The 10,696-nt window shown below is 37.9% G+C and overlaps 1 protein-coding gene across 3 annotated transcripts in view; it reads left to right on the plus strand.

The window, feature by feature from the left end:
- Window positions 1–10,696, plus strand: part of RDX (radixin) — a 44,611-nt gene extending 33,915 nt beyond the window's left edge. For 2 of the 3 annotated variants that reach the window (XM_086881911.1, XM_086881912.1), the window contains exons 14-15: window positions 834–994; window positions 10,000–10,696. In XM_086881911.1, the coding sequence (XP_086738037.1) occupies window positions 834–994; window positions 10,000–10,036 (198 nt within the window). In that variant the 3' untranslated portion in view covers window positions 10,037–10,696. Of the gene's footprint in view, window positions 1–833; window positions 3,252–9,999 lie in introns of those variants that run through there. The other variant, XM_086881913.1, reaches the window with a different exon arrangement.

Here is a 10,696-nt window from a genome sequence, read left to right on the forward strand (position 1 = left end):
AGTGTTCCAGAAGTGGAATATATAGAAAGATTGGATGTAAGATTGTGCTTTATAGCTTAAAAGTATAAGTATGCTGTTGCATTGGCCAGTAAATGTTTCTAATAATTATATAATTTCCAGAACTCTGCATGTTAAAACATAATGTTTTCTTCTTTCAATAACAAAACTCAATAAGTGGTATGAACAGATTCTTTCTTGGTGGTATTTGTTTGTGGTCACTCACAGATGTTGTAAATGCAGAAACTCAAATTACACCCATTTTAGATTACTCTTACTTCCCTGAAACTGAACAATTCTCCCAGGCTAAGTCTTAGCCATCAAGGCATAAAAATCTATAGTAGTGATAGCCCTTTTCCTGGTTACAAAATGTTTATTTGGGAAGAAAACAGAAGAAGAGGAAAGGTGCTACTTTGTCTGCCAGCATTGTGTTAGTGGAGTGTATGTGCAGTATTCTTGGTCAGTCACTGGCTAGATCAGGGAAATAAGGCTTTAGTTAAAGAAAAATTGAAAAATAAGGTGGTTTTCCTACTTTATCTTGCTGGTCCGCTGATCCCTTTCTCGGATTTTATGGTGTATGAGGATTTTTTTTTTTTTTTTTGTTACAGTTTGATGCTTACACTAATATAAGTAAAGTATCCTATGCTCTCCTTATCTTTCCTTCTGCATTCCTTCTGATAGACCTCACAACTTGAGTTACTGAGGAGCTCAACAAGCATTCCATAGGTTGGCTTTCAAGAAATTTTTACCCAGATTGCAGAATAGTTGTTATCAGAAACTCCAGAACTGTTAAAGGATTAGTCAAAGCACTTAAATTCAAATATTTTATTCAACAGGCTTTAAGTTCAGAGTTGGCTCAAGCCAGAGATGAAACCAAGAAAACACAAAATGATGTCCTTCATGCTGAGAATGTTAAAGCAGGCCGCGATAAGTACAAGACTCTCCGGCAAATTCGACAAGGCAATACAAAGCAGCGTATTGATGAGTTTGAAGCAATGTGAGAGCTGGTATTTTGCATATATGTTCCTCGTAAAGCTGAACCACCAACAGAGAAAAAAAGCAGGCCTTTGCAGATTTGATGGATTGCACCCCACTTTGCCAAAGCACTTAATACCAGGTTGACTACAGTGACTAGAAGAAAAATTTAGGGGAAGCTATTCAACAGAAAGGCAGTCTGTTAAGCCTAGGTTGTGGGGGGGAGGGTGTGGAGGTTAATAGCAGATTTTCCCCATTGTGTTTTCAGCTTCATTGTTTGTTTGGGGTATTTTTCCCCCCTTTGAAAACAGATGCGAAGTATTTAATGACTGACAAGTGTATATATTGCTTAAACATTAAGAAATAGAAAGAAGAATGGAACGGTACCTAAACTAGATGGGTACTATTTCAGTATGAAATTTGAAATCAGTTTTCAATGTAGCTACTCCATTAAGAATTTGATATTGCTCACTTTCAGTTCTGTTTGTTTTTTTCTTGTTTTGTTTTGGGGAGGGGGTTGTGTTTGTTTTTTTTCTCCCAAGTGAAATTTGTTGGTGTTTCATGTCCTGTCATCATTGATGGTTTTCTTTGCCTACCTGTTCACAAAGGTCTGGATGGCAGGTGGTAGTTCCAGGAAATGTTTTTAAATGGAACACTACCTGTTGGGCAGCACATGGCTGCTGATAGGCTTGAGTAAGTATTGCTTTTCCTAGCTGATTCTTTTAGATGTGCAAAATGTTCCAATGCAGCAAAGAGGGAAAAAAAATAAAGAAAGCTTATTGTGCTATTTGTTTGTAATTATTTTATTTGCAATAGGGAGACCTGGACCTTTCTGGCAAGGGAGCATATGAAAACATCAGTCCCAGGGAGGGGACAGTATCCTACCTCACTACTATGTACATGATGACTGGTCCTTCAAACACCATGAAAAAAACTGTTTAAATTGACTGTCACTACACAGTAACATCCAAGATTGCTAAGAGCCCTTATTCCTAGAATTTTATTTTACTTTATGATGGGTTTATAGTGCTAAATACTGTCTAACTGCCTTCTGTTGAGTTTAAATTGTAAAAGCATCTGGTGTGTTTTAAAGCTGTAACTTGTCACTGGTATACTATATTCTGGGAGGGGTGTAGAATGTGTGTGTCAGTCAGTTTGGGTTTCAAATACAAATTGAAATATCCCAGAATTGGAGCAAAAGTGTTTGTAGCTTCAGTTTTCAGTGAAGCTAGTATTGTAATTGTCATATCTGATGTCAGATTATTAAGTCCTTTCCCTCTTGTAAAGGAAACCTGCTCTTTTGAAAAATTTGCTTAGAAATTGAACTTTAGTAATAACATTACAGTTAATGTGGAATTCAGTTACTCCCTGTGTTAGAGTACCCTAGTGAATATTGACAGTGGAAGAACCTAGATTTCTCTGAGGATGGTTCAGCTTTTTTTCTGTTTGGTATTATGCACTCATAAATTTACACTTATCTATTAAATTTTGCCATTTTATTAAACATTTTTTTTCATGCACAATAGGTCTAAATTTCTCATGAACAGTCTGACTAAGTTTGTTTTTTTTATTTTGCGGAGTAAAAGTTTGGCTATGTGGGGTGACATCATGAAAATTAAATAAAGATACATTAATATATTTTTGGTTTGTGGGGCTAAACATATCTGCTTGACCTTGAAGACTGATGTGCAGATGCTGTGCACATGCTTCAAAATGCTGCTTGGTGGAAGTTGGTGTTTCAACTTGCAGTGCATTGTAAGAACAATTTTTGTTTCACAGGCTTCATACACCGAAGCTTAAGCAAATTTCTGAAGTATTTGAACAGTTTGCCATGGCAGGTGAAATACTGTGCTTCCAGTGAGTTTTCATTTGTCCCTGAAAAGTGTGCACTAACACTGATCCATCAGTTTCAGTGTTGGGAGAAAACACCAGTAAAGATTGTTGTTCGTAAATCTACGACATGTAGAGTAGGGCTAAATGGATTAGATCCATTTATAAAGCTGTGTGATTTTTTTAAATTTTATTTTATTCAAACAACCAGGAACAACCATTTGTAATACAGGTTTTCACAATGAACAAAGTGATAATAGCTGCTCACCAGCAGTTGGGAACACTTACTGGTGCAGAAATACTAAGAATACATTTAATGATTACTCGGTGAAGTAATTTTCCACATGCTTTTTCCTTTAGCATCATGTTTTGTGTTGTACAATTAAGCTACAATTACATCTACTATTTTGGATAACATTCATTGGTTAACAATAAAGAGATACAGTTAATTTCTCTGAGGTCCATTGTTGTTATTTAATGCCCTTTTTTTCTGACAGCTTTATGGAGCGCATTCCAATAGCCTCTTTTTCAAGAGCAGTGTAGAAATTTTGATCATCTTTTTCTTTCACATTTTGCTCATAATGAAATAAAATCAAATTGTATCCCTAGAGAATGGTATTTTGCTTAAGAAATTATCACATACAGTTAGGAGGAAGCACTGGTGTTTTTCGATTCAAAACAGGATCTGAATCATCACAGCAAATTTGCTCTTGAGAACAGAGGGTAATTTGGCCATATAAGAGTTCTGTGGGTAATATAAGAACTTTCAATCACTGCCTACATATTGCTTAGCCCCAGGTTAAGTGAATTTTAGTTTAATGGATATCTTAATTATTGTGAAACCTTGATCTGTTTGGGTTTTTTTTTTTTTTTGTTTTTATTTTTTGATACTGTACCTCACAGTGGACAGTGCTATTAAACACATGCATGGCCATGTGTTTTAAACAATGATAAGTTAATGTGCTTTTTCATTTCTCTAATACACTTGAAAAAGACAGGAACAGTCCCATGTAAATAGGTGTACAAATAACCTGCTAAAATGTTCTCACATAAATTAGACCTCCTCAGGTGCCATTCTGTTCTCTCTTGAATTTGTTTGGCCTTGCACTCAGTACAAGCACATGACCCTTTCTGTTGGTCCTTAGGGCAGAACTGCTGTGAGGAATTAAAACCTGGTACTTGTAAACATGCATATTTTTAGTTTGATACTTCCCTTTTGTTGGAGCCCCTCCTGCTGAAGCCTTAGCTCTGAGGTTTCTTACTTGTTAGAGAGTTTCTGCATAGGTATGCAGCTTCCCAATATTATACTTAAAAGGGGAGGTAAGTGCCTTGAAAGATTATTTAAAAAAAAATATGCTCTTGAGGTGGAGAGAAAAAGATGCAAAATATTGCCACTATTTACAGACTGTTACAATCACACAGTGCCTCGTTGTGCAAGAAGATACTCTGTCTTCTTGAAGTAGTCCATTCTACTACATTTTCAGTCACTTATACCAGTTTGGAAAGTTTTGCTCTTTTCTTAAAGCATATTCTCTAGGGTTTTTCAAATACCTGCTTTGAGCAACTCTGAGGAAAAAGGAGGTTTGTTCTAAATGAGGTATTTCAAACTTCTGAAGAAAAAAAATGCCACAAATATTTTCTCTAAATTTTAAAAGAAAATATAGAGATTAATCAATTAAAACCTTTTACTTTTGAAGAGGAAGCTTTATGCAAGCATTTTCCATGTCTGTTTACATACAGATGATCTAAAAAGTTCTGCCCAAGACATCAAAGATTTTAACAAAGATGATGTATCCAGGTGGGCTGAGGTACTTAATTCTGGTGTTTGTTAATGCACTTGGAGTAAAAATAGCAACATAAAATTGAAAGCTTCCTTACAAAAGAGCAAAGTTCACTTATTTATAGGAGTTGTCTCATACACATAATTTAATTTATCTTGGCTGGGAGATAAGATTTTCCTGGAAAATGTAATACATGTCAATGTATCAGCATACAAACTGGTGATTTCTTTGACCCCCTCGGGTCACATTGCTGTTTGTGCTTGTAGGTGGAGAGCACCTGCTTCCCAGTGGGAATGCTGTGCTGCCTGGGTGCCTGAGGAGATGCTTCTGGCTGGCAGCTGTGGGCACTCCGTTCCCAAGCAGCAGAGTCCAGTGCCTTTCCTCCCCACAAAACTGGTCTGCAGGCAGAGGAGTTCTGCCTGCCTGCTCCTTTTCCCAGTTTGGGGACCCAGTTTAGTTGCAAGGGGCAACTAAAAGCTGAAGGGCTGCTGTGATGGTAGAGGTCTCAAAGGGGAGAAAACCCTAATGCAAATGTGCACTAGATTCCCTTACTGGCTCATTTACTGTGTGGAGGACTCCTTTTCAGAAAAGTGTAGTCCTGTGGCAGGTGTGTGACCAATAATCTGTTTAGCAAATTTAGCAGACAATTTTTTTGAGCAAGTTGCACTTTCCATTTCACTGAGCCAAGTTTAGACCCATAGGCATAGACCAGTTGCCTGATTTTGTTTTGATTCATAGAGTTTGTCACTTTTGTTCGCTTTACTGTCTGAGTTGATAAACTGCCACTTTGGAGTGCTATTAAAGAAGTTTTGTTTTGCTTTGCTTTTTTTTTTTCTTCTTCCTTCCACCCAAGAGGTTGCTGCCATATCAAATGTGAATGTTTTGTTCGATGTGAATGAAGCAGGCTTGCCAAGCCCAAAAGGCTTTCTCACCAAGCTATATAGTTCCTTCAGAAGGGACCACAATACTTGAAGCAGTGCCTCAGGAAGAGGGATTATGCCCACATAACTCGTAGTTTAGGGAATGACAAAGTTAGCAGGAGGAAACAGAGCATTTTGAACTGCAGGTATTCCATGAGGTGTTTATACTGGCTTCTGTAAATAATATGTCCAGAGTGTTTCTGTTCACAGCAGTAGCTTTTAGGCAGCAGAAGAAATGAGGGGAGATGGAAATGCACATCAAAGGAGGCGGCCTGGTTGGTGCAAATGTTCCTAATGCACGTGTGCATAAGAGTTAATGTTTCCTGTGCTCTGGATAAGTGGATCAGGTGAAAAGAGATCAAGCTCAGAGGTAGGATAACTGCATTGCTTTTTCTGCTTATTTGTTTTTTTTTTGTTTGTTTGTTTGCTTCTGTTTGCTTTTAAGCTACCTTATTTACAGAGGAGGAGTTGCCATTATATGAAGGCTTTTAGAAAGCCTGCTGCCCAGCACCAAAAGATCGTGGAGTTCTTAAGGCCATGTGCTCCCAGCCTGGCCTCTGTGTTATAGCTTTCTCTGCAGTGTGGGTAATTTTGCCCCAGCATATTTCTGCAGGGCCAGGAGCTGTGCACATGCAGGGTTCTGCTGCCCCATTGCTTGTTCCAGCAACACGAAACCATGTGTCCCCCTGTGAAACAGTAATCGCTCCACAGCTTCCTGGCTGCCTACCCTCAGCTCCTCGGGATCTTGTATCCACAGCTCCCCACAGCCTCAGCTTTCACACCTGGTGTTCACCCTCGATTTCTTCTTTAAACTTGATACAGTATTTAACTTCTTCATCTATGGCTTCAGTAACATTCTGCTAAACTGAGTTTAAGGTGAATGGTTGACTACTGTGTTAAATGCTTTCTTAAAACACATCGACGAGCCACATTTTCATTCAAATAGCACTTCTGATTAATTAATAATCTCTGTGAATATGGTAATTGCAGTTGTGTTGCCAGAAAGAGATTCATTTGCATTGAGACCAAGGGTCAGAACTTTTCTGCCAAGTGCATTTCAGTCTTCAGTAAAGTTGAGAAATAACATCCAGAATACACAGATGAGTCGATCCTGCTGTTGCCTTTGTTCCTGGGAACAAGTCCATTTATATCCAAGTGAGCAGATTTGGTGTTTGAGATTCAGGCAACTTTGTTCATACATATCAGCACTCCACTCTGTTTCATGTCCTTGATAGTGTTTCTTCAGTTTAATTCACCTTTGGAATTTTTGGATCTCTTCTCTTGTGAACAGTGTTTTGGGCATCTGTCTCTCTGCTCAGTGCCAGTTGTACTTTTCCATACCATTTGGAAACACAGCTTTCTTCTTTTACTTTTGGGATCTTAGTGTTCTTTTCAGCAAAGTCAGTGAACTCATCATCTTCAAATTTAGAACTGTTACTGCTGCTTCTCAAAATAGTCTTCGGATTCATTTTGGGTGCATGTTCTTTTACCAGACATGCATGGCATATGCCACTTTATAGCATAAATAATTGTATTGACTAGTTACTAATTGCTGGTAGCTTTCTGGAGAAAATGTCAGAAAACAAATTTGCTAATGTAGAATCTGAATCAAGGTGTTCATACCCATGAGGTAGCCTAGCTCTGCTCACATGCACAAGGGAGCATGTGGGAGAGAGAAATTCTGTGTTTTCATTGTGTAGCTCATCTGGCTGGCTGGGTTAGGCAGGAGAAAACACTGGAGCAGGATGGTTATTCCTGCTCAAACAGCAGAGCTGTCAGGCACAACTGCATGGTGCTGCAGTTTTGCTTTTCTACACAACAGATATCCTGGATGTAAAAATAAAAAAAAAAGAGCCATGAAATAGTTGGCTTTTCCTATGGCATCCTAAATAAGATTTATTTATAGTTTTATTCCTGTCTGGGTTGAACCTTTTCTGCAGGTCACTCTTGTAAAAGCTGAACTCCTTTATAACATAAGCACAGATATCTGAGAGCAGGAGTCAGGTATCCCATGGTTCTTCAGCCTTCCCTGTCTGTAAAAAACAGTGGCAGGTGCAGGGCAAAATACCTGTCTTTGTTCATTTCAATAGAGGGCTGTGAAAAGAAATTCTGGAATTCTGCTTCTCTCCAGCAGTGTCTTCCCTATGCTTTGGGATGGCCCTTTCATACTGTGCTTCTCCCAGTCTTCTTTGAACTGGTTCTTACATCTCACTTCTCTTTACTGCTTTACTGCTTGGTTTGGGCTTGTCTTTGTTTTTTTTTTTCTTCTTGCTAATGTGTCATGCTTTTTATTTCATCTGAAGAACAGATTTCAGTTTACATCACTGAGAGCTTCAATGCTATTAAATAACTTTGTTTCAATATGAGAATGCAAATTAAGACAGGGAAGGAATATGTTGTGTAATTATTAGTTTAAAAACATTGTGAGGGTAAGTTTAAGCCTGAAGTCCTAGCAAAAAAAATATGTTGCACTTAGCTGACTAATTAGACCTTAGACTCAAGGTGAAAAATGCAGGCAGACAGCTGGGTATGGCAAGATGGACTTCCCAAATGAAATTCTTTGGTAAAATTCACATGGCTTTTTATTTATTTGCACTTGCTGGATTATTTTGAGAGCACTGGACAAGAAAATATTGAATCATTCTTCCATCATATTTCCCTTAATTATTTCTGTTGTGGCTTATTCCACCACCAATTTAAAATGCTTTTTTTTTTCCTGTCCAGCAATTTTGTAAAATTACATTTTGCCTATGACACTGAAATTGTCTTTGCAGTCTGAAGCTTAATGGAAGAAACTATTTTCTGAGGGAAAGGTATCATGATTTGTTTTGTGTTTAACTGAGCTTGACAATTTGTATGTATGTATATATATATGCACATATATATAAAAAATATGTAGATAGCATGGTTAAATTGGAGATTTCTAATACAGCATGTGGCATCAGGCCTTGTAATGGCTGTATTGAAGTGAAATGTACAAATTGCTACTTATAGTAGCAATTATATCATTTGATCTTGAATAGCTTTAAAAATGAGACCTTTCAAAACGGAGTTTAAAATATGACTTAAAAAAAATATCCCAGCAGCCAGCTGTTCCTGGGGATCTCTTAGTACCAGGAAGCATTTCACTGGTTTCAGTGTCGCCTTCCCAGCCTACGGTTTCACTCACTGACAGAAACCTGTTCCTTCTCCCCACCCATATCTAGGAACTGCTGTCAGACTTTTAAAACACCAGTCTTAACCACATGCCTTATTTGCTTATGGTCAAGCCCTGGAAGTTCTTGCTGACTTTCTGTGACAGAAAATGATCTGTGAGGGAAACAGGCTGTGGTATAGAGTTTTGATGTTCCTACACGTTACATGCTGTACCTGCACTCATAAATGAAAAAAAAAAAAAGAAAAAGGTATTGCAGGCTTCTTTCTTTTAAATAGCTGGTTATTCCCCTTGCTTACTAATATCAAAGAGAATCTGGTTGTTTACTGTTTTCCCTGATTAATTTTGAAGAGTATTGTGATATATTGCTGCTTACAGCTGAAGTGGTTCGTTCTCTAAAACAATCAGAATGAGATATTCACAACAAAGGAAGGTTCACATAGGAAGGTTGAATATAAAATACTGGTTATTCTTTGCCTAGTCATAATATATTAAAGGGAGTCATTCTCCAAAAGGAAAGCAATTTTCAAACCAGTTCAACAATGTTTTTTTTGTAAAACTCAGCATGGAAAATACACGTTTTTGAAATGTGTCTCCACTCAAGTAAGTTTTGACTCATTGTAAAGACTTCCACCGGAGAACTTTAGGAGAGAAATAAATTTGAGAGAGATTCTTTATGCTGTCCTCACCTTTTTCTCCAAAAGGCTCATGCAAAAGAACAAAGAGAATAATCTAAATGCCAGAGCTTACGCAGCAAGCAGCACATGTGCTGTACTAAAAGGAAAATATGTCTGAAATCATACTGGCTGTGATTGAATGTTCTACAAGGATGTCCTGTATTCAGTGTATTTGTGTACAAGGCATTTTATTTCAGCCATCTTTGGGAGCAGTTTTAACACAATCTGTGTTGCACTCACATGTGGTTTCTGTTACCTGCAAGAGCAGATTGGTCATTTAAAACTACTCCCTGGGTGGATTTTCAGTTAGGTTCTTTATAATGCTAAAATTTAATACCAAAACTGAACTGCTATGTGCAAAAAATTGGCATAGATGAGTACATAGAGAGTTGGACCTGATCTTCAAGCTGAAAGTCTGTGAAGATGGGTCCCTGGGTGCCTTGGTCACAAGAATCGTGTGTTTCTGAAACCACTGTGTTTCTGAGGCTCCCTGGTTCTGCTGACCCCTTAGGAAAAAAGTTCAGTCAGAATTAAATATGGAATAGCTACAGGAAGTGAAGTATGGCTCATATGATGTTGCTGCATATTTTTATCTATTGTTTAGTCTATCTAACATTTTCTATCTTTGCTAAATCTATTTGATCTCTCTGTGTCTTTCTATGCAGGTTACAAAAGTACGATCTCTTGCAACCCTTAGGATAGGAGCAAGGTAAAGATCTGCAGAAGACCTGGGGTCTGCCAAGGCCTGCTATTGCACTTCTGTAAATCTGGACAGTGTACAGTGCTTTAAATTAGGTGCCTGGTCTGTGAAGAGTTTTTGGAAGGACCAGGAAGTGCTGTTACAACATTTCATTAGTGTTTGATTCTCTTGTGGTCTCTGAATCTTTCCTTTGATGTCTTTTCCCAGGAGAAAATTAGCTATTTGAAGTATTTAAGCTGTTGTTTTTTCCAGGAAAACAGGAAATAATACTAATGTGTTAATCTTTAACTTGTAATGGGATGTGCTAGAGTAATGTGACCCTCCAAAGTGCTTGGGGCATCCTGTAGGCTTTGTCCACAAGTGATGTAGTGTGGGAAGCCTGACTTCTATCCAGCCTGGGTAAAGCGAAATAACAGTAGATACTTTCCAAGTTTTATTGGTTTTCTACACAATTTCTAATAGCCTTGATGATACCTGAACAGTGTCAGATAATTTTCTAATGTAAAAATCCCAGTTTAATATGTCTGTACATACATTCCCAGTGTAAACACCCGTTGCTCCTTGCCTTTTTGTATGCTGTCAGGATGTGCATACTGTGTATACGTAACTGCTGGACTGTGCACCCTTGCACAAAAGCCTGAATAAATGGGTTTTAACGTTCA

Source organism: Cyanistes caeruleus, chromosome 3, assembly GCF_971803275.1.
Source record: "Cyanistes caeruleus chromosome 3, bCyaCae1.hap1.1, whole genome shotgun sequence".
Lineage (NCBI taxonomy): Eukaryota > Metazoa > Chordata > Aves > Passeriformes > Paridae > Cyanistes > Cyanistes caeruleus.